We start from the raw sequence: 25,380 nt of genomic DNA on the forward strand, positions 1-25,380 counted from the left end.
TTTATTTCCATTTAAACCTTTAAAAGATCCAAGATCTTTTTCACATACAAGCAATCTGTCTAGAAAGCACTTCAGCTGATGAATTCGTGAAGTATGTCATAAAGTGTGTCTTAGTCCTACAAAACTGTAAGAAGCCTTCTACTTCTGGGCTAACTCCAAAACTTACTTCACAAGTGCTTGAAACTATTTGAACAGAACTCCCAGACAAGCGCGGACATTTTAAAGCTAATCTTTGATACCTTTTTTAAAAAAATAATAAAAGATTAAATTCATCCATAATAGCTGGCAATGGACTTCACAAATTCAATTCTTCACATAGACATTAAAGGTTGAATTTGTTAACAAAAAATATTTTTTGAAGGCAGTATTATATAGTGGTTCAAAGGTCTTGACTCTGCAGTCAGACTGCTTGCCAGTTCTGCCTTATACTGGCTGTGTGACCTTGGGCAAGTTACCTAACCTCTCATGTATAAATCAGAAAAATAAAAATACCTATTGCAAAGGGCTATTTTAAGGATTAAATGGGTTAACAGATATAAAACACTTAGAACAATGCCTGGTACACAAGGCACTTTATAAAACTTTGGTATTATTGTTATATTTAAATTTTTTACCTAAAAATATGGGGGCAAGAAAGGTAATTCACTTTTTTAAAATTTGCTTTTAAATACTGAATATTAGTATTAAGTACCACGCAGATGGTAATTCACTTTTCCACTAGATTTGGATGCCAAAAGTTCTTATGGGTTGGGACCACTAAATTTCTTTTGTTCTATAATGAGAAGAAAAAAATATGAATTATTATCCAATCTAACAAATCTTTGTTTCCCAAAAATAAAAAAGCATTTTATTAAGATAATAAAATAACTATTTTTAAGCTCATCTTCTCCGATTTCTTCCATTTACACAAAATGTTGTAACTAACTCTGGAAAAAATGTTATTCATGAGGTTCCTATCAGTAAGCCTTAACCTGCTATTTCCAATCTATCCTTCCCCAAATGCCTAATACTTTTTTTAAAAGTGCCTTAGGAAAGATGTACAGACAGAACCCAAGAGGCTAAAGATTAATAATGTACATATTGGTCCCTTGGGTCACTACAGCTATTTCACTTTCTTCCAGATTTAAGGATATAATAACTGTTCTGTCAGCAGAGGCTGTCAAGATCACTTGATTTTTTTCTTCACCAGATTTCAAGGAAGGAAATGTAATGATAGCAGTTATCTTTTGAGTATGTCCACTGAGTTCCAGAAGTTTTTCTCCCGTCTAAAATAGCAATAAAAACATTCCTAGGTTCATATTCACAACTTAAATAATCTTAAAAGACAACATTAAGAATCACGATGTAGAAAATACGCATACATTCCATTTAAAATTACTTATTCAGGACTTATAATTTAACTTTTAAGCAACCAAATAAAATCTAAACAAGTTTTGAAATAATAACCATACAAAACTCTAATTATTTTCTATTATAAACTGTTAATTTTTTAGAAAATATAAATATTCTTTACATATGGTTTTAAGAAGCTAATTATGTAAACCAAAAAACCAAACCAAATCGTTGCTGTCAAGTCGATTTCAACTCATAGGACAGAGTAGAACTGCCACGTAGAGTTTCCAAAGAGCAGCTAGTGAATTTGAACTGCTGACTGTGCTTAACAGCCTTAACCACTGTGCCATCAGAGCTCCAATTATGTAAATTAAGCATAAAAACATCAGTGGCTTAACCTGTAGGAAAAACATAGGGAGTCATCATTATCTAAACATTTATTATCTAAGGCATCACAATTATGAGGTGGCAGAAGGAAATGAAAGCCAATATAACAAAAAACATAAATCCACAAATACACTAACCATTCATAAAATCACTCTCTACACCATTTCTCACTACTTAACACCAATAACTATTTCCACCCATCCAATGTTTTAATCTATCAGTCTCTCACTACTTGTTCCAAGTAGAAAACATACAAAAATACAATGTAAATTGCAAATCTTTCAAAGGTTGCAGGATTTCATGAATATGATGAAAGTAATGTTAAAAAGCTGCTTTTAAGCAGAGTCACTGACAGCTAACACAATCCAGAATAAAGATGAAAGGAAAATAAATGCTTCAAAGAGAATAATTTAGATATCAAAGGAAAAGGAAGAGAGGCCCTTGAGAAATTTGGTGAACCTTTAAATATTTTTGCTAAACTAAGTCTTTTATTATACTGTTACTTATAGCACACATAAGAAGATTATTTTATTGTCATACAAAATTCTGAAAAAAAATTATGCCCCCTATAAAGCCAATATTTAACTCATTTTAAGAATCAGTATATGGTTGCTGAAAATCTAAATTTTGTTCAAAAAGATTAAATTTTTCATTTTCATAATTTGGTTTTTTGTTTCTCAGAACAACATATTAACAAAAAATTTCCCTCTGTTATGAAATATTAGTCCTTATTTTAAGTGGATTCACCCTAAGTATCCATTTTTGAGTATTAATTAGCCTCAAATAAGGATACAGGTATACAGATACATCTCCTGGTTAGTGTTTATGAAGGAATACTCAACTATACAGTGGTGTCTTTATTGAACAATCCACTGAGAATCAATACACACCTGTGCATTCCACACAACTACAATTCCATCGTCACCAGCAGATGCAAACCTGGTTGGAGAAAAGAGGTTTTAATAAAAAAAAAGGTAACTGGTGACACTTAATTGCTAAGATTATTAAGAACTATCAGACTTTATTAAAGATATTTTCACTTATTATTTGACTTATTAATACACATTAAATTCTTTAACTTATTTTACCAAATATTTATAGAATGTCTTCTAAGTTCTATGCCAGGTACTGAGGATCCAAAGATAAGACAGTGACAGGGTTACAATTAATAAACTGCTAGAAATGTAAAAATAAGGGATGTATACAGATGATCTTTAAAGCCCTCCGTTGTTTCAAAATTCTATTATTTTAAGAAACTCTTGACTTAAGTAAAATCAAACTAAGCTGAGGAGCGGCTTCACTAATACCAAACCAAAACCCATTGCCATCCAGTCTATTCCGACTCATAACAACCCTATAGTACGGGGTAGAACTGCCCCATAGGGTTTCCAAGGAGCAGCTGGTGGATTCGCACTGCTGACCTTTTGGTTAGCAGTTGAGCTCTTAACCACTGCGCCACCAGGGCTCCAGCTTCACCGATAACAAAAAACAAAACAAACTTGTTGCTGTCAAGTCGATTCCGACTCATAGCGACCCTACAGGAACTGATATTCACCAACAGGAACTGATATTCCAGGAGTGGCACAGAGATATCATGTCTGTCTTAGTTACCTAGTGCTACCATAGCAAAAAATACCACAAAGCAGGTGGCTTTAAAGAATAGAAATTTACTGTATTATGGTTCAGGAGGCTAGAAGTCTCAATTCAGGGTGTGGCTCTAAGGGAAGGTCCTTCTTTGTCTCTTTCAGCTTCTACCCTGGCATTCCTGGCCTTGTAGATGCATTTGTCTTCCCCCCTAATTCAGAAGGGATTAGATTTAGGTTTACGACCCACCCTACTTCAGTACCACCTTATTAACAGAAAAAAAGAAAACCCCTGTTTCTAAAGCAGATCATATTCACAGGTACAGGGGTTAGGACTTCAATAGTTTTGGGGGGAACACAAGTCAATCCATAACAGCGTCCTTAGATAAATTCATTATCTCTACTGTTTTCTCTTTAAACATGTTTTAACTTTATTATTTAATGCCAGGAAACCCTGGTAGCACAGTGGTTAAGAGTTCCGCTGCTAACCAAAAGGCTGGCAGTTCAAATCTACCAGGCACTCCCTGGAAACCCTATGGGGCAGTTCTACTCTGTCCTATAGGGTCGCTATGAGTTGGAATCAACTTGATGGCAATGTGGAATTTTTTTTTTTTTTTTTTTTTTTAATTTAATGCCAAGACCTCTCCTTTGCTCATCTTGGCTCCTTAGTCTTCCCATATAAATGCTGTTTTATTGGTTTGGAATATTTTTTTTGTTTGTTTTTCTTTTTCACTGACAATGTCTGAAATGCAAAGAGGTAAAGAAAAACTTGTTTCATGGCATAATAAAAGAGCTATTATGAATTCAGTTACAGTCTGTCACTCCCTCTTCACCTCCCAATCACTATAAAATGATCTACATTCTGTAGAATAAAAGGTATCTATGACACAAACACTATCAAGGGAAATAATCAGTTGTACAGGATTATGCATCATAGTGACTGAATTATAAAATCAAGAAAACACTGTTTTAATGATTTTACCCCATGTGAGATCTATAACAATTTCACTAACCCAGTCTTAACATTCTAAAACGAGCTTCAAGTACAAATTTCTCATGCTGTTTCCAAGTCCCCTACTTAACTACTGTCTTCACTGCCTGACAATTGCCCTGTACTCATACTCATTGCTCATTTCAAAACTTTTTTATTACATCTCCTACTGTTAGACCTAAGATTACCAAAGAGATAAGAAATTGGTCCAATGTGGTCTGAGAAAGTCTGTTAGTAATTATATAACATAGGGTTATAGATCTTTTTAATAGAAAAGACTTTTAAAACCTCTTAAGTAGCTGGCAAGAAACCTCACAAATAAAGAAAAAGGAAAAGCCAAACCCAATGCCAACGAGTTCATTCCAACTCATGGTAACCCCACATACTGCAGAGTAGAATTACTCCATAGACTTTTCGTGACTGTAATCTTTACAGAAGCAGATCGCCAGGCCTTTCTTCTGTGGTGCCACTGGGTGGGTTTGAACCACCAACCGTTATGTTAGTGGTCAAGCGTAAACAATTTATGCTGTCCAGGGACCTCACACAAGTAAAGAGTCATTTTTAAATCCATAGCTAACATTTATTCTTATTTCAAAATATAAGATATAATAGAGCTGTACAATAAAAAGACAATTATTTTAAACCAATATTAATTTCTTATACTTAATTTTCTGAGCCAGGATACTAAACAATGCCTTGAGCATCAAAAACAGTTGCTGGAGGTAAATTGTTAATAATTTATGTTTCTGGGCCTATTGATTTCTTTTTATTTGTATAGTGTTAGTGTCAAGGGCAGGACTCAAGGTATTAAGTCTTCTATGGTATAGAACATCAATTTCTATTGATTCTTGAAACTCTTATAATTGCTTTTCTCCTTTTAGAAGACTGCAGATTTAAAATATATTTTTTTTTCTAACCCTAATTTTTAACTTCTCATTATTTTTTCATGTCTGAATCTCATGAGTTCATGATGTGAGATGACTGAATGGTTAAGAGTTTAAAATGAGAAATAGGGCATTTCACCTCAACCTTTAATTCAATCAGTAGTAAACAAAAGTTAAATCTAAACAATGCTCAATAGTAATGCATAAAGTCACAGCCAATTTTTTATTGTTCAGAGGTCAATTACTCAGTCTGTGGATTACTCAGGCCTTTCAATTCTCTTTTATTCTATTCTTATCTTTTCATTATTTATTACTATCTTCTCTAAAAAGGAAACATGAAGATTTAAGATGCAAACAAGAATAACTTTGCTATACCCTGTGACCGCTCATAAAATAACTAATAAGGGGCTAAGGGACTATTCATGAATTATAATTATCTATCTGTGATGGTTAATGTTATGTGTCAACTTGGCTTGGCTATGATTTCCATTATTGTGTGGTTGCTCTCCATTTTGTGATTTGATGTAATTATAGTGCATTTTGCAGTATTACGTAATTACCCTTCATATTACGTGTTTTCTCTATATGTTAATGGTCATGCATCTGTCAGCTTGTTGTACTGTGGTGGCTTGCGTGTTGCTGTGATGCTGGAAGCTATGCTACCAGTATTTCAAATACCAGCAGGGTCACCCTTATAGTGGACAGTTTCAGCAGGCTAAGACAGGCTAAGGAGGAGGGCCCAATGGTCTACTTCTCAAAAAACTGACCAGTAAAAACCTTATGAATAGCAGAGGAACATTGTCTGATACAGTGCGGGAAGACAAGCCCCGCAGGTTGGAAGCCACTCAAAATATGACTGGGGAAGAACTGCCCCCTCAAAGTTGAGTAGACCTAAATGACATGGATGGAATCAAGCTTTCGGGACCTTCATTTGCTGAGGTGGCACAACTCAAAATGAGATGAAGTAGTTGCAAACATGCATTAATAAAATAAATCTAGGAAAACTGAAAGTCATCAAAAATTAAATGGTTCACATAAAGATCGATACCCTAGGCATTAGTGAGCTACAAAGGCCTTATATTGGCCATTTTGAATCAGACAATCATATGGTTTACTATGCCAGAAATGCCAAATTGAAAAGGAATGCCATCATATTCATCATCAAAAAGAACATTTCAAGATCTATCCTGAAGCACAATGCTGTTAGTGATAGGATAATATTCATATGCCTACAAGGAAGGCCAGTTAATACAGCTATCATTTTAATTTATGAACCAACCAGTAAGGCAAAAAATAAAGAAAGTGAAGATTTTTTACCAACTTCTGAAGTTGGAAATTGATCAAACATGCAATCAAGATGCACTGATAATTACTGGTGATTAGAATGTGAAAGTTGGAAATGAAGAAGTATTGTTAGCTGGAAAACATGGCCTTGGTGATAGAAACGATGCCAGAGATCACGTGATAGAATTTTGTAAGACCAACAACTTCTTCATTGCAAATACCTTTCTTCAACAACATAGACAGTGACTGTACATGTGGACCTTGCTAGATGGAATACACAGGAATCAAATTGACTACATATGTGGAAAGATATGATGGAGAAGCTCAATATCATCAGTCAGAGCAAGGCCAGAGGCCGAATGAGGTACAGACCACCAACTGCTCACATGCAAGTTCAAGTTGAAACTCAAGAAAATTAGAGCAAATCCATGAGAGACAAAGTATGACCTTCAGTATATTCCACCTGGATTGAGAGACCATCTGAAAAACAATTTTGATGCACAGAACACTAATAACCAAAGACCAGGCAAGTTGTGGAATGACATCAAGGACATCATACATGAATAAAGAGGTCATTAAAAAGAAAGAGCAAAATGGATGTCAGAAGAGGCTCTGAAAGTTGCTCTTGAACACACAGTAGCTAAAGCGAATGGAAGAAATGAAGTAAAAGAGCTGAACAGAAAATTTCAAAGGGGGGTTCGAAGAGGCAAAGTATTATAATGAAATGCGCGAAGAGTTGGAATTAGAAAACCAAAGGGGAAGAACACACTCAGCATTTCTCCAGCTGAAAGAACTGAAGAAAAAATTCAAGCATCAAATTGCAATTTTGAAGGATTCTAACAGGGAAAATATGAAACAATCCAGGAAGCCATCAAAAGAAGCTGGAGGTAATACACAGAGTCAGTGTGCCAGAAGAACTGATTGATGTTTGACCGTTTCAGGAGGTAGCATATGATCAAGAACTGATAATAGTAAAGAAAGAAGTCCAAGCTGCAATGAAGGGAATGGCGAAAAACAAGGCTCCAGGAATTGACAGAATACCAGTTTAGATGTTCCAACAAATGGATACAAAAGGTGGACTACATGAAGAAGGGGGTGGCATCAGGATTGGAGGAAGACTCATTAACAACCTGTGCTATGCAGATGACACTTTTTTACCATTAAGACAAAGCCGGAAAAATGCTGTTAATACTACTAGAAACCAGACAAAACTGAAAAATAACAAAATTTTCATTTAAAATAAATTTCTACTTATCTCGTATACTAGAATTACTTGAAGAAAATTAAAGAAGTATGCAGACAGACTTGTAAAAGAAGCTGAAGAAAACTTCAAAGCATTTTCAGAAGCCATACTAACATTGCTGATTATTTAATTAGATCTACTTGAACATCAAAATCATTTTTTCTTGATTAAGTAAAATGTACAATGTTAACACAACTCTAATATCAAACAACATGAAGGTCCTTTTTAGCTCACAGACAGACAACTTGAAGGTCCTTTTTTAGCTCATAAACAGAATGAAGGTGGGAAGATTCCATAGTTCCTACTGTCATTTGCAAAGGTAAAATACATGATAAACAGTTCCTCCCACCCATCATGAAAAGAAAGCTAAATTACACATCAAATTTAAAGTATTAAATCAGTTACTGTCAACTTGATTCCAGTATTAGAATATACCAAAATATCCCTGTGACTTCTATTTGGAGAAACCTCCATTCCCCTGAGCTCAAGTTTCCATGAAGACACTTCTACTACTAGAGAAACACCTCTGGCCTTTCTATTCCCCACGTACCCAAATAATGTTTGAGAAAAATCAATCAAGCAAGCTCAGATCAGCCCCTTGTGGGTTTTCTCTGAGGATCTGCCTGTTCAGGTAGGAACCATTTCATCTGCTCTTATTTTTGAGGGAAGCCTACATCTAAGTGGGAGGCTTGCAGCTGTCAGTTCTACAAGTGATTCAGCAAATGCAGTTGTTAGGTGTTGACAAGTCGATTTTACTCATAGTGGTGCTATGCACAACATAACAAAACATTGCCCACTCCTGTACCATCTTCACAATTGTTGCTATGCTTGAGCCCATTGTTGCAGCCACTGTGTCAGTCCATCTCCCTGAGGGCCTTCCTCTTTTCCGCTGACCCTCTAATTTACCAAGCATGATATCCTCCAGGGACTGATCCCTCCTGATAACATGTCCAAAGAATGTCAGACACAGTCTCGCCATCCTTGCTTCTAAGAAGCATTCTGGCTGTACTTCTTCCAAGACAGATTTGTTCGTTCTTTAGGCAGTCCAGGGTATAGTCAATATTCTTCACCAACACAATTCAAAGGCATCTATTCTTCAATAGTCTTCCTTATTCATTGTCCAGCTTTCACGTGCATACGAGGTGACTGAAAACACCACGGCCTGAGTCGTCTGGTGCACCTTAGCCTCAACATGCCATCTTTGCTTTTAAACCCCGAAAGAGGCCTTTTGCAGCCAATTTGCCCAATGCAATGCGTCTTTGATTTCTTGACTGCTGCTTCCATGGGTGTTGATGATGGATCCAAGTAAAATGCAATCCTTGACAACTTCCATCTTTTCCCTGTTTATCATGATATTGCTTACTGGTCTACTGGTGAGGATTTTTGTTTTATGTCGTGGTGTAATCCATACTGAAGGCTGTGGTCTTTGATCTTCATCAATAAGTGCTTCAAGTCCTCTTCACTTTCAGCAAGTAAGGCTGTGTCATCTGCATAACGCAGGTTGTTAATGAGTCTTCCTCCAACCCTGATGCCCCGTTCTCCTTCATACAGTCCAGCTTCTTGGATTATTTGCTCAGCATACAGATTGAATAGGTATGGCAAAAGGATACAACCCTGACACACATCTTTCCTGACTTTAAACCACGCAGTATCCCCTTGGTCTGTTCAAATGACTGCCTCTTGGTCATGTACAGATTCCTCATGACCACAATTAAAGTGTTCCGGAATTCCCATTCTCCGCAACGTTATCCATAACTTGTTATGACCCACAGAGTCGAATGCCTTTGCATAGTCAATAAAACACAAGTAAACACCTTTCTGGTATTCTCTACTTTTAGCCAGAATCCATCTGACATCAGCAATGATATCCCTGGTTCCATGTTTTTTTTTTTTTTTTTTAATTCAGTGAATACGTCCACCTAATTCAGGACAGAAATATTGGGAAGCCCGCTGTGGCTGTGTATCAAAGCTACATCTTTTAATCTAGCATTCTATCAATTATTATTTTAGTAAGCTGATATGTTCATCTCTATGTGATTCATGCACCTACTTTCAGTAAATTCTGCTCTCAAAGGGTAAGACGGATGATTCTCTGACCCTTAAGAACACTATTACCTAAGCAAAAAATGAATTTCATTCTGAAACAAAAATACCTATTAAGTTAGCATTTTTATTTTCTCTGTATGAAATATAGTTTTAGCTTTTAATTATTGAGAATTTAAATATACACAAAACTGGAGAGAACAGTATAAGTACCCATCACCTATCTTCAGCAAGTCTCTGGGTGGTGCAAACAGTTAATGGGCTTGGCAGGTAACCAAAAGAATAGAAGTTCACATCCACCCAGAAGCGCCTCAGAAGAAAGACCTGGCAATCTACTTCCAAAAAACTACCCATTAGACACTCTGTGGCTGCCTAACATGGATAAATCTAGGAAACATTATGCTGAGCAAACTAAGTCAGTCACAAAAGGACAAATACTGTATAAGCTCACTTATATGAAATAAGGAGCTATACAAACCAAACCTGTTGCTGTCCAGTTGATTCTGACTCACAGGACACAGTAGAATTGCCCCATAGGGTTTCCAAGGAGTCGCCGGTGAATTCAAACTGCCGACCTTTTGGTTAGCAGCCAAGCTCTCAACCACCATGCCACCAGGCTCCAAAGCCAATATATAGAAGTCAAAATTATTAGTGGTTACCAGGGGTGTGGGGAAGAGGGAAAGAATGCGTTTAAGCTTAGGGTACATTGGATGTATGCTCCTAGTGGTAGGATAATTTGGAAAAAAGACAGTGAGAATGGTTATACCACTTAAAGAAGGTAATCAATGCCACCAAATCATACATGTAGAAACTGTTAAATTGCTGCATGTTTTATTGTGTATATTTTCACAACAACAACAAAAAATAACACCTTACAGAGCACAGTTCTAGTCTGACACATGTACGGTCATTATGAGTCTGAATCAACTTGAAGGTAACCGGTATCTTCAATAAATTTCAATTCATGGCCAATACTGCTTCATCATCCAATCCCCCCCTCTGTAAATTATTATAAAGCAAATCTCAGTCACCATTTATCATTTTCATCAGTAAATATTTTAGTATATACCTCTAAAGAATTCTTTTAGATCATGCCTAAAAATAACATTTAATTCCTTAATGTCACCACATATCCAGTCAGTGTTCAAATTTTGCCAATTATCTCATAAACTTTTAAACCACTGTGTTAGAAACAGGATCCATGTCTTAGTTTTGCATGGCAGCCATAACAAAATACCATAAAGTGAGTAGCTTTAAAGAACAGTAATTGATTTTCTCAGTGTTCTGGAAGATAAAAGTCCAAACCAGGATCTTGGCCCTCTTGATTTCTTCTGTGGGCCTCTCCTAGTTTCTGGTGACTGCAGGCAATCCTTGGCATTCCTTTGATGCTTATAAATGTATCTGCCTCCATTGTCACATGGTGTGTCTCCCGGTATGTCTGTCTCTCCGTGTCTGTACTCCCCTTTATAAGACATCACTCGGAAGAGGTTAGGTTTAGGACCCACCCTACTCTGGTAATGACTTCATTAACATAACAAAAGAAAATCCCTATTTCCAAACATCACATTTACAAGTATAGGATTAGGACTTCAACATGTATTTTGGGAGGACATAATTCAATCTGTAACAGTTCATGTATTATAATCAGTTGATATATCTCTAAAGTCTCTTTTAATCTATTGTTTCCCCCTCTATGTATTTTTTTCCTTGCAATTTATTTGTTGAAAAACAGTCACTTGTCTTGTAGAGCTCCCACAGTCTGTATTTTGCTGGCTACTTTCCTGCATTGTAATTTTATATGCACATCTGTCCCCTCTATTTCTGGTTAACTGATAGTTGGACCTAAGACTTAATAAGATTCAAACTTGACTTTTTGTTAAGACCACTTCATAGACAGTATACTACACAGGAGACATAAAATTTCTAGTAGTCTTCCTTTTTGCAGTGTTAATGGCCATTGGTAATCATTGCCTAAATCCATCATTCCATTAAAAAAAAAAAAAAAACCTTGCCTTTGAATCGATTCTGACTCACAGCAACTCTGTAGGACAGAGCAGAACTGCCCATGGGTTTTCCAAGGCTGTAATCTTTATGGAAGCAGACTACTACATCTTTCTCTTGCGAAGTGGCTGGTGTGTTTGATCTTTCAGTTAGCAGCCAAGCACTTAACCACTGAACTCAGCTCCTCATTAAAAAAAAAGAGCCGCCATCAATTCGATTACGACTCATAGCAACCCTATACGACAGAACAGAACTGCTCCACAGGGCTTCCAAGGAGCGGCTGGTGGATATGGACTGCTGACCTTTTGGTTATCAGCTGTAGTTCTTAACCACTTTGCCACCAGGGCTCCATTAGAGGTTAGAAAATTAAAATATTCCAATTCTATCATTCTTTCTAGCTTGAATTCTTCTATAAAGAAATTTCCTCTCATCAACTATTAGTGATCTCAAGGTACAACTTTTATAAGGCAGTATAGATCTTGAGTTTGCCCCATATATATTTATCGATTTTCAAAATAGTTAGTTCTTATTATAGATTGAATTGTAACCCCCGGACAGGTATGTCAAAGTCCTAACCCCTGTACTTGTAAATATAACTTTGGTAAAAAAAAAAGGGGTATCTTTTGTTATGTTAATGAGGTCATGCCAGAGTACTGCAGGTCTTAACACCTAATCCCTTCTGAATAGTGTCTTACAAAGGAGAATAGAGACACAGAGAAATGCACACATGGGGGAAGAGACCATGTGAAGAATGGTCTACAAGCCAAGGAAGGCCAAGAACACCTAGGACTACTGAGGAGGAAGGACCCTTCCCTACAGCCGATGCCCCGATTTGGACTTCTAGCCTTCAAAACTGTAAGACAATAAGTTTCTGTTCATTAAAGCCACCCACGTGTGATATTTTTTGTTGTGGCAGCACTAAGTAACTAAGACAGTTCCCTAGCATTCTTCAAAGGTGACCGGTGAGTTCTCTTTTTTAAGTATCATTATGAAGCTTATGGATTTAACCATATGTGATATGTTACATTCCACTGCAGTTATTACCCTTATCGGTACTCAAACTGCTAGATGAATTTTTAAAGCTACGTTTCAAAGATGCTCAAGGCAATAATTTCTGAATGCTTAGTAAGGGTATTTTGTGACCAATCTGGCCTGCTTTTACCTAAAAATTACAGAATTTTACTACCAAGATGACAGAATGGGAAGATAATGTTAGCCACTTGCTGTTCCTTCCCCCAAATTTGATTATATACTGCTGCATGAGGCAGCAATTACCATTCCATTCACTCCTGTCATCCACTCAAACCTTAAAACATCTCAACCAACTAAGCAAAATTCAGCAACACTTCTGAAATATGAGCCAAAAGAATTATTAGAAATAAAAAAAAGAGAACAGGTAGCATGTACATGATAATATTGCCATTATTTCTTTACTTGATTCAAGGCACTATCTAAAGACAACAAAAATTAAATAAACCAATTCACCAGAGAGACATATAGGGGATTTGCAAAACAGAAAAGTGGTTTTTGGGAGGTAAATTTATTTTAATAAAACCTATTATAATAAAATCAATGTGACACTAAATCTGAACATTTAACATACTGCCAGATGGATGGTTTGTTAAGCTACTGTGGCTTCTGAAATTCACAATAAAAAGGAGTTTTCCAGATACAGGTATCTTACCCAATGCCGTCGAACAGGTATCTTAACACCTCTAAAAACCATAGTAATTTTTTCAAGCCATCAAAGAATGATTAGCCAATGTCATACTTTCAGTTTCTTAAAAAGCTGCCCAGAGACAGGGCCTACATGAGCTTATTCATGCAACTTACAACTATGGAGGTGTGACAGACAAAGCTGCCCAACTGTGGGGAGCGTGGTTATCTGATAGCTTCCAGCTGTTGACTTTAGGTTCATTTCAGCTTTCAAATCAAAGTCATACTATTTCAGGTGGCACCCAAGCCACGAGGACTAAGGTGGTGGAAGTCAGAGGCATGTTACTGGGTCACCCGCAGCCAATGACTAAGCAAGGTAATGGTACAAAACCCTAGCCATTTCCACCCAACACAAGACTCCTCTAAAGGGCATTCTTTGCTCCAGAGCTCCTTGTTGAGCTGGCAAGGAGTGTCAGATCCGCATCATGGTCTGAAACAGCTCCCATGTCCAGTCCTGCTTCCTCCATTTTGGTGTTTTTCGCCAATAAACCTTTTGTATGCCTAAGTCCATTTCAGCATCTTCTTCCCAGAGAACCCAGGCATGAGGATGACCTAAATCATCTTGACTACTGATTTCTATTTTCTGAATATCAGTATGTTAGGATGAATAGTCTTAGCTTAAGAATATTTTCTTCAGTGCAGCTTCTCCTTCTCTGTGCAGTCTAATTTTGAGCTGCCTCTTTTTGTAGCACCGAGAGACTAGATCACCCGTTCTCTATTACCCCCTTGACCACCACTATGGTTCAGCTCCAGACACACTTCTACACTGACAACAAGAAATATGTGGTAGATGATGTTCCTTTCCCGATCCCTGCAGCCTCTGAAATTGCTAGAGGCCAAAAATGAATTCCACAAACATGCGGAGTTTGATTTCCTTGTCAAGGGCCAGTTTCTACGAACACCCTTGGTCAAAGACATGGAACTGGAAAACATCTCACCAGAAGAGGTCATGGAACTAGAGTACATGGAGAAGTACACTGTGCCTCAGCAAGAGCAACGCATGTTCCACGATGACTGGATCAGTTCAGTTAAAGGGGAAGAGAAATGGGTCTTGACTGGCTCTTATGATAAGACTTCTCGAATCTGATCCTTGGAAGGAAAGTCAACAGTGACAATTGTAGGACATACAGATGTTGTAAAAGATGTGGTGGCCTGGGTGGAAAAAATAATAATTTGTCTTGCTTACTACTGAGTGCCTCTATGGATCAAACTATTCTCTTATAGGAGTGGAATATAGAGAGAAACAAAATGACAGCCCTACACTTCTGCATAGGTCATGCTGGAAGTATGGATTCTATAGCTGTTGATAGTACAGGATCTAAATTTTGCAGTTCCTGGGATAACATGCTAAAGATCTGGTCTACAGTCCCTACAAATGAAGATGAAACAGGAAGAATACAGAAATCGATCCAGAAAGAAACAGAAAACAGAGCAGTTAGGACTAACAAAAGGACTCCCATGGTGACCCTCTCTGGCCACAAGGAAGCAATTTCTTCAGTTCTATGGTCAGATGCTGAAGAAATCTGCAGTGCATTTTGGGGCCACAAGATTAGAGCGTGGGATGTTGAAACTGGCAGTCTCAAGTCAACTCTGACAGGAAATAAAGTTAATTATGTCTCCTATTCACTACTTCGTAAACATTTAGCATCTGGGAGCACAGGTAGGCATATCAGACTGTGGGATCCCCTAACTAAAGATGGATCTGTGGTGTTGCTGTCCCTAACGTCACATACAGGCTGGCTCACAACAGTAAAGTGGTCTACCCATGAGCAGCAGCTGATCTTAGGTTCTTTAGATAACTATGTCAAGCTGTGGGGATACAAGAAGTTATAAAGCTCCTCTATGATCTCGCTGCTCATCAAGACAAAGTTCTGGGTGTAGACTAGACAGACAGAGGGTTACTTCTGAGTGGAAGAGCAGACAATAAATTATATTCCTACAGATATTCACCTACCACTTCCCACGTGAGGGCATGAAAGTGAATAATTTGACTGTAGAGATTCTTTCTATAAATGAAATCAGTAAAGAATCCTCAGGTTATACAGACCTACAGGTCAACTCTTCAGAAAACAGCCTTTTAGACTACAACTTATATGAAGTTTTCACCCTTGATACTTGCTATCATTGCATTTTTCTTCTTTATTTTATTACACGACAGTTTTTGTTGATAAAATATAAAATGTAGCCTGCATTCTCTACCTTATGCTAAAAAAAGAATATTTTCTTTAAAGATGGAACATATTGCTTGTTTTTAGCAAATTATCAAACTGCACTGAGTTTATTTAGTTTCATGTTAATGTACAGTTTCTCCAGCCATCCTAGAGGCACATTTTGTTCTCCAGTGTGGCACTTCATGGGTCACCTGATTCCTTTCCAGTCATGATCACCATCCTACATAACCTTGTCTGTTTCCTGAAGGAGCAAGGAATGGTCAAATGAGCAACAGAGAAGACTATTCTTAAAATGTGTTATGAACTCAGTTTAGTTTAATGTGTCAAATGCTAGAGTATTACATGCAATTTTAGCACAGTTCATTTTTTGGAAGACTCTTGCTGAGACTTAGCTTTCCTTAGTGATCTCCCAATCAATATGACCCTCACTTCACGTTCAAAAAATACTAAAGAAGAAAAGAAAAGGCAGCTGTCTGTTAGGTTATACAGGATTTATTTGGTATCTTCAAAAAACAATCTAAGAAAATTTTCCACTCACTGATTTTAGCTGAGCCACCCAGAAAACAAGAAAATCCTTCTGCAAAATTCTCAGTAAGATGATATTATCTGAAGACCTGAAGCGTGAAACCTGGATTACAACAGCTGACAAAAAAAACCCAGAATGTAGTGCCTACAAAAACTAAATAAAAACATAAAAAGAATAACAGTACAAAACTTATTTTTAAATTGTAAAGATATTTCTGTACTAACCTGACAATGCACAAATAATGTATATATATGCAATGGTAAATATCATTCCAAACTATTTAAATTATTAAACAGTAAAAATGTTGAGCTCTTCTATTTATAATAAATATGTAGTTTGTGTATTTTCCTATGTCCTTCTTAAAAGGAATGATTATTATTTTATAGTAGGCTACAAATTATTTTTTTAAAAAATAAAACACTGATTGAAAATGCTACAGGTTTATCCACTATAATTATATTACACAAATATAACAGAAAAACGACCAACTGAAAAGCTTCATACTGATTATACGTAAAATTTTAAAATAATTTTTATTGTGCTTTAAGTGAAAGTTTACAAATCAAGTCAGTCTCTCACATAAAAACTTATATACACCTTGCTACATATTCCCAATTACTCTCCCCCTCCCATGAGACAGCCTGTTCCCTCCTTCTACTCTCTTTTCATGTCCATTTTGCCAGCTTCTAAGGTCCTCTACCCTCCCATCTCCCCTCCAGGGAGGAGATGCCAACACAGTCTCAAGTGTCCACCTGATCCAAGTAGCTTACGCCTAACCAGCATCTGTCTCCAGCCCATTGTCCAGTCCAATCCATGTCTGACAAGTTGGCTTCGGGAATGGTTCTTGTGGTGGGCCAAAAGAAAGGTCTGGGAGCCATGACCTCTGGGGTCCTTCTAGTCTCAGTCAGACCATTAAGTCTGGTCTTTTTCTGAGAATTTGGGGTCTGCATCCCACTGTTCTCCTACCTCAGGGGTTCTCTGTTGTCATCGGTTGTAGCCAGGCACCATCTAGTTCTTCTGGTCTCAGGATGATGTAATCTCTGGTTCATGTAGCCCCTTCTGTCTCTTGGGCTTGTTATTACCTTGTGTCCTTGATGTTCTTCATTCTCCTTTGATCCAGATGGGTTAAGACTCATTGATGCCTCTTAGATGGCCACTTGCTAGCGTTTAAGACCCCAGACGCCACTCTTCAAAGTGGTATGCAGAATGTTTTCTTAATAGATTTTATTATGCCAATTGACTTAGATGTCCCCTGAAAACATGGTCCCCAAACCCCTGTCCCTGCTTCACTGACCTTCTAAGCATTCAGTTTATTCAGGAAACTGCTTTGCTGTGGTTTAGTCCAGTTGTGCTGACCTCCCCTGTATTGAGTGTTGTCCTTCCCTTCACCTAAAGTAGTTCTTATCTACTATCTAATTAGTAAATATCCCTCTCCCACCCTCCCTCCCTCCCACCCTTGTAACCACAAGAGAATGTGTTCTTCTCAGTTTAAACTATTTCTCAAGATCTTGTGATAGTGGTCTTATACAATATTTGTCCTTTTGCAACTGACTAATTTCACTCAGCATAATGCCTTCCAGGTTCCTCCATGTTATGAAATGTTTCACAGATTCATCACTGTTCTTTATCGATGCGTGAATATACCATCATTTATTTATCCATTCATCTGTTGATGGGCACCCTGATTGTTTCCATCTTTTTGCTATTGTAAACAGTGCTGCAATAAACATGGGTGTGCATTTATCTGTTCGTGTAAAGGCTCTTATTTCTCTAGGATTGATTATCTGTAAATTTTGATAATTACTTTAGTACAAAGCATTCAATGGGATTCATGTAGCCATATTATCACTTTATTGCAAAAGCCAAAGAGTCAGCTTTCCATCTATTCTAGACCTTTAGACTCACTGTGGTAGATAGCACAAAGAGCCCTGGTGGAGCAATGGTTAAGCGTTAAGCTGATAACCAAAAGGTCAGTGACTGGAACCCACACCTGCTCTGCAGGATAAAGATGTGACAGTTTGCTTCCATAAAAATTACAGCCTTGGAAACCCTATGGGGCACTTCTATGCTGTCGTATAGGGCCACTGTAGGTCAGGATCAACTCGACAGCAATGGGACGATGATGATGAGAGCAAAATATTCTCCCTACCTATATTCACCACCATTCACAATAGTACTCTGTAGCTACTTCCATCAAGAGGTGAAGTTTATTTGCCCACCCACTAATAGCTGCTTGCCTCCTGACTTGCTCTGGCCAATAAAACAGCAACAAACATTATATAAGCAGAGATCTGAAAGATGGTTGTACATCAGGGCTTGCCCTTTCGCTGGTAAAAAGAGCTCTGTGATCACTACATGAACAAGCACCTGATAGACCTAGGCCGCAGTGAACCAGCCAGACCCAGCTGATTTACTAATTGACCGCAGATGCAAAAGTAAACTTAGCCACGAGCAGCTGAACCTGGCCCAGACAAAAAGACCTACCCAGCTGAGCAGAGCCAAACTGCAATTCTGCAGAATAATGAGCTAAATAAATGCTTGTTGTTTTAAACCACTAAGATTGGAGTGATGCTTTACAGAGCAATAGATAACTAACATACTCATCTACAGCTTTTTGCTGTTTAACCAAACATTTACTGTATCACTGAACAACTGAAATGTACACAGTACCACTGTGGGAAAATGTAATCAGGCATCTATCAGCATTTGTTCAACCGTTATTCTACAAGCTAGCACTGTCTGCAGATTCTTCTTCTAACTATTTAATGAGAATAGTCAAGAGAACATTTCACAAAGATGGCAATGAACATGAAACTTAACAGCAGTATTTAAAATTCAAAGACTACATCCTGAAAGTATACAGTGTATTTTTTATTTAACTTTCTTAGAAAAAAATAACTCTAGGATTCCTTAAACCAGTACCAGTTACCATCAAGTCAACTCTGACTCATGGCAACATGTGTGTCAGAGTAGAACTGTACTCTATAGGGTTTTCAATGGCTGATTTTTCAGAAGTAAATCGGCAGGCCTTTCTTCCAAGGCGCACATTGGTGGACTCAAAATTCCAGTTAACAGACACGTATGTTAACTGTGTGCAACACCCAAGGACTCCTAAGATTCTTTAGGGCCCAAGTGCTAGTAATTATGTTATAAGAAATTATCTGTTGTTTTTTTTTTTTTTTAAACCTAGCAGCTAACTATAGCTAAACAGGGGACAGACAACTTTAACTGTCCAAAACCTACCTATTCAAAAATGTTTAATTTCCCCTCAAAAATGACCACTTAAATAAATAAATAAGAGTGTATCAAAGTACATAGCAACAATTAATATCATCAAAAAGGCTGAATGTTGTTATACTATGCTTATGCTGTGATTTGGTTGGGCTTGTATCACAACAGGAAAATTGTGCTCATAGGCTGATAAGAGGCCGATCTTTTCAAGCGAAAGTTGAGAAGCGTGGGAAAAGCAACTGAAGACCAGAGACATAAGAAAAAGGACAAATACTGTATGAGACCACTATTATAAGAACTCTAGATAAAATTTAAACGCCGAAGAAAATATTCTTTGATGGTTACGAGGGCAGGGAGGGAGGGAGAGAGATATTCACTAACTAGATAGTAGATACAAATTTTTTTAGGTAAAGGGAAGGGCAACACACAACACAGGTATAGTCAGTACAACTGGACTAAACCAAAAGCAAAGAAGTTTCCTGAATACAACCAAACGCTTCAAAGGCCAGAGTAGCAGGGACAGGGGTCTGGGGACCATGGTTTCAGGGGATATCTAGGTCAATTGGCATAACAAAATGTATTAAGAAAACATTTTGCGTCCCACTTTGGTGAGAGGCATCTGGGGTCTTAAAGGCTAGCAAGTGGCCATCTAAGATGCATAAATTGGTTTCAACCTACCTGGAGCAAAAAACTAAGAACATCAAAGACATATAGTAAAGATGAGCCCAGGAGAAAGAAAAGGCCACATAAACCAGAGAGAACATCAGCCTGAGACTGGAAGAACTAGACAGTGCCCGGCTACCACTGATCACTGCCCTGACAGGGAACACAACAGAGAATTCCTGATGGAGCAGAACAGTGGGATGCAGATCTCAAATTCTCATAAAAAGACCAGGCTTAACGGTCTGAGACCAGAGGGACCCTAATGGTTGTGGCCCCTGGACCCTTTGTTAGCCCAAGATTGGAATCATTCCCGAAACCAACTCTACAGATAGGGATTGGCCTGGACTATAAAACAGACAATGATACTGGTAAGGAATGAGCTTCTTGGCTCAAGTAGACACTTGAGACTATGTGGGCAACTCCGGTCTGGTGGCGAGATGAGAAGGAAGAGGGGGACAGGAGCTAGCTGAATGGACATAGGGAATACAGTGTGGAGAGGAGGAATGTGCTGTCTCATTAAGAGGACAGCAGCTAGGAGTACACAGCAAAGTGTGTATAATTTTTGTATGAGACTGACTTGATTTGTAAACTTTCACCTAAAGCACAATAAATAAAAAAAGAAACATTCTTTGATGCTTACCCGGGAGGGGACCCTACAAAAATGAAAAAGTAGAAAGAAAACAAGGTTAACAGATATCCAAAGTGGTGATCAGGATTAGGAATAGTAACAGTAGCAGTCACCCATGGAGTTAAAAATGGAAAGGAGAAAAAAAAAAAGACAGTAGCAAAGGTAAAAGGGAAAATTAGAGATGACAGTGAGAAATGGTAGGCACAACAGAAGTGAGGACAGCATGCAACATGCATAGTATACTTACTAGTCTGGGGAATCATTCATTCCTTTAACAACTACCTATTAATTCTTACTATATACAAGGCAGGGAGCTCTGGTTGTACAATGGTTAAGTACTCGGCTACTAACTGAAAGGCAGGTGGTTTGAACCCACCAGTAGCTCCACGGGAGAAAAGACCTGGCAATCTGCTCCCATAAAGATTACGGCCTAGGAAACCCTATGGGGCAGTTCTACTCTGTCACGTAAAATCACTGAGCTGCAATCCACTTGACTGCATACAACAACAAATATGCAAGGCACTGCCCAAGGTACCAAGAAGAATCTGATAAGATGTAAGAGAAAGAAGTCCCATACCTTCATAAAACTTACATTCCAGAGAGGAAGACAAATAGTAAATAATCACATAATTAATTATGTAATTGTCATTGTGATACATGCTACAAACGGTAAGTATACAGTTGAACAAGGGTTACCTTAAGTCTACAGCCTAAGACCTGTACATCTTCACCTCTATTGGCAAATATATTAAGCACAATATTACACAACGTTGGCAAGGGAAGTACAGAATAACATACATTTCACAGCAGTTTCATCAATAACAAAAAATTCAGATTAAACTTTACCTTGCCTTCCAGTCAAAACAACACATATCCTGGTAGGTACCTGATGTATCTAAACATTTACCGTATTTGTTTCTCAAATTCTGGTTCAACTTAATATACGGTTATAACCTCCATCTAAATTTTGAAGTCATATATTTCTTCTAAACAAGAATATTTGAGAATTAAAAAAAAAAAAAATCCTGAAACAAGCAAAAAACACCCAAATCAACAGATATGACACCTTAACTTCAGGCAAAAAAGACTTCAGATACATATTTCATGAAGATGCAGAGGTCAATTTCCACTAAATGTTACTACTGATGAGAGTTTTGAAATTCTTAGAAAAGATAATTTTGCAGTTCTTTGTTTTTAATATAAAATTTCTTAAAAACTCTTTTCAAGCAATAGTCAATTAGACAACTGGAGTTTCTTACCTATAGTGATCTAACTGTACCAGAAATCGTACGATATCATGATGAGCTTTCAGTACAATCAGTTCAGTGTAGGGGTTCTGGGTTTGTTCTTCACCTACTGTCTGTAAAGGAGATTTCTTGTATAGGAAGAAAATAAGCAAAAACAAAAAGAGAAAGAAAGTTATGATAAAAGATCATGTTGGACTATAACTGCCTGATATACATTTAAGAATACAAAATTTAAAAAGCTGTAAGATAGCGTGTTCTACCTTGAAAAAAAAAAAAAAAACCTGCTACCACAGTGTCAATTCCAACTCATAGCAGCCCTGTAGGACAGAGTAGAACTGCCGCATGGGGCTCCCAAGGCTATAAATCTTTACGGAAGCAGGCTGCTGCGTCTTTCTCCCGCAGAACAGCTGGTGGGTTTGTTAGAAGCCAAGCACTTTAACCACTGCACAACCAGGTCTCACTTACATGTAATTTCAGCCAAAGTAGGATTAGCAGCCAAGCGCTTAACCACTTCACCACCAGGGTTCCTTCATGTTCTAACGCTACATAATATTTCCCCTAATATAAACTAAATGACTGTCAATTCCACATAAAACATTTCTCTTACCATAAATCCACACCTTAAATCTTAGTTTTTCAAGTCACAATAAACGTTAAAAAAAGGCTGAATTCTATTGCATGCAAATCGTACATCAATAAAACATATGACTTTAAAAAAAAAAATTACATGGGCCAATCCAATACTTCAGAATGGGTGTTTCTCAATTAAACCTGCAGGTCAAAGGCATAATATATAATAAGGGCTAAAACAGTGCTTAGCCCATTATAGGTACTCAATACACATTTGCTGAATAAAAGAAAGGAATGAAATCATTTAGAGTCAATGAACTCAACTCTGGATAATAATGTTTATAAAGAAAATTGCTAACATTTACATAGTATTAAGTGGCAAGTCACGTGCTGACACTACGCTAATTAATACGCACATCTAACTCAGTCATTCTGTAGATAGGTCCTATTAACCCCATTTGACAAGTCAAATCCAGTACAAACTCATGTTAAAACCTGTGTTATTAGCCTCTAAACCAGTGTTTCTCAACTTGACATTAGTCACATTTTGGACCAGATAATTCTTTCTTGATGGGGGCAGTTCTGTGCATTGTAGGATGTTTAGCAGTATCCCTGGACTCGACACACTAGATGCCAGTAGCACACCCTTTTCCCCCAAGTCGGGACAATCAAAAATGTTTCCAGATACTACTAGAAGCCTGGACACAAAGTTCTTGCAAATTAGGAAAAACTATAAATTTTAATAATGTACAAATTCATAGCAACTAAAGTACTCTTAAGTACTTTTACATAAAGAAATGTACAAATTAGCATGCATAAACGTTTTCAAAAAAAAAATTCACCACAAAACAGTAATTTATCTATCTCCTGTCTCCCTTCTAAAAAAGTTCTGATGAGAAAGACAAAAGTGAGAAATCTGGAAACTACAGCCGTCCCCAGGTTACCAAGGAGATCTGTTCCTAAACCTGTCTTTAAGTCAGATTTGTAGGTAAGCCAGAACAGGTACATATGGTTCTTATTTACTGTCAGTCAAATGTATATATTTTACCTTTCTATGCATATAAAACACCTAAGAAACACTTAATACTTTCATGAGGGTCACAAAGTAGTACTTCTGTTCGTTATTACAAACCAGTGTATTTAACTCAAATTTTTAATATAATATAATAGGCTTTACGGCACTCCGTTAAACACCAGTTGTTCCTAAGTCGGATGTTCGTGACCCGGAGACTTCCTTTAGTATATAAAACTGATTCCCCCAAATGAAAGAAAGCTTGAGAAGAACGACTGAATCAGTTAATGAAATTATAGGACTAATCAAATAACCAGGTTAATACACAATTGTCATAAATAGCATATACAGACTATTCAATTACCCACGATTTTTCCATAATCGGAAGTTTCCACCTAATCTGAAAAAAGAAAAACTTCGTTTTTATACAGACCATAAATCTCAACTGCAAAGATATGAGGAAGTTAAAACTGAGAAGGCTGCTTACAACAACCCCAGTTTAAATGGAAACAAGTATTTTCTAAGAGAAATGGAACTCAACACAAATTCCATTCTTTGTGTGATATGAAATAAATTCCAGACCTCAACACCGCAAAAAAAAAAAAAGTTTTTCTTCTCATCACTTCAAATGTAAACCTTATTACACAGACTATTCAATTATTCAAGCCCATGAGGAAAGTGTGACTACGGAACCAAAAATACCAGTTAATTAGAAAATCACTTTCTTTACTTTGAAGCAAATTATTATTTTGTTTAAAATAATTATATCCTTCTTTTTTGTTCTTGGATAAATGATCAAATTAATTTTATATTTCATGAGCAATCATCAGTTAATGTCGGAAAGAGGCACGAATTCAAAAAAACCAAAAGTGGAAAATCGTAATCACCGCTCGTTCACGTCTGGTTAAGTCGGGATACTTTTTCAAGTTTAAAAGGGCTGGTTTAAGCAGCCAGAAGATTTACGTTCTTAGAAGTCCCAACCCGACTGATTACTAGCAGAGCGTCCTCGGGCCAGTCGCTGAACCACACCAACTTCGGTTACCTCAGCTCTACGAACACGGATATCTAAGTCCGAGTACTTGGGAGAGACCAAGAAGCACCGAACAGCTCGCGAAAGAGAAACCCTGGCACAGACCCCGCCCCTCGCCCGGCCAAGGGGCAGAACGCTGGGCGTCCCCGCCCCGCCCCGCCCCGCCCGAGTCCCCGCGCTCCAAACCCCGAGCTGGCTCAAGCGAACACCATCGCTCGGGCAAGCTCGGCCTCTGCGGGTGGAGGCACGGTCCTCCCGCGGGTTTACCTCGGCCAGGCCCGGAGGTTCTCGGCCTCCCCCGATCAACCATCGCAACATCCGGGCAGCGGCGGCGTCTCGCCTGGCCCGGGCCCTGTCAGCCCGAACTGCCCGCCGGGCTCGGCCTTCTCCTACTTCTCGGGCAGTGGGGCAATGGAGACGCTACTACTTGCCGCTCTAGACTTGCCCAGGAACGAAGAAGTGCAAAACAGAGATCAGAGAAGAGGAAAGATGACTGTTCCCAAAGGGCTCCCGTACCCAAGCCACAGAAGCTTGGTTTGAGGAGCCGCCTCCGGGAGATCCGCAGACGGCCTAGGCGACGGCTGTGGGGACCCGGTGGCGCGCGCAACACGGAGTGGGCACGCGCGGGCGCGCCGCCCGGAAACCGCGATGATATCGGGCAGCTCGAGCGGCCCCTGGTGGACGCATGCGGCGCAGCAACCGGAGCCCTATGAGCAAGAGTGAGCCAAGAATGTTAAAGGATTTTGCCGGGAAACTTTCCGTTTCCCAAAGAGAGCTGGCTGGAGAAGGTGTACTGCAGTAGACTTCTGCATCCGTACTAATCCAGTGGCACGTGTGT

The 25,380-nt window shown here is 38.2% G+C and overlaps 1 protein-coding gene and 1 pseudogene across 3 annotated transcripts in view; one reads left to right on the top strand and one right to left on the bottom strand.

Annotated features, from left to right (window-relative positions):
• The window catches only part of WDR41 (WD repeat domain 41), a 66,369-nt gene extending 41,224 nt beyond the window's left edge, over positions 1-25,145 (bottom strand). For all 3 annotated transcript variants that reach the window (XR_007514937.1, XR_007514938.1, XM_049866330.1), the window contains exons 1-4: positions 24,810-25,145; positions 21,943-22,058; positions 2,610-2,658; positions 1,134-1,265 (exon numbers count right to left, since the gene is read on the bottom strand). Coding sequence is in view for 1 of the 3 variants with exons in the window: in XM_049866330.1 (XP_049722287.1) it covers positions 1,134-1,265; positions 2,610-2,658; positions 21,943-22,058; positions 24,810-24,860 (348 nt within the window). In the remaining 2 variants the exon portion in view is untranslated. The remainder of the gene's footprint in view (positions 1-1,133; positions 1,266-2,609; positions 2,659-21,942; positions 22,059-24,809) is intronic.
• Positions 14,203-15,440, top strand: LOC126065824 (ribosome biogenesis protein WDR12-like; annotated as a pseudogene).
• Positions 25,146-25,380: the final 235 nt, after the last annotated feature.

This window comes from Elephas maximus, chromosome 2 (assembly GCF_024166365.1).
Source record: "Elephas maximus indicus isolate mEleMax1 chromosome 2, mEleMax1 primary haplotype, whole genome shotgun sequence".
NCBI lineage: Eukaryota > Metazoa > Chordata > Mammalia > Proboscidea > Elephantidae > Elephas > Elephas maximus.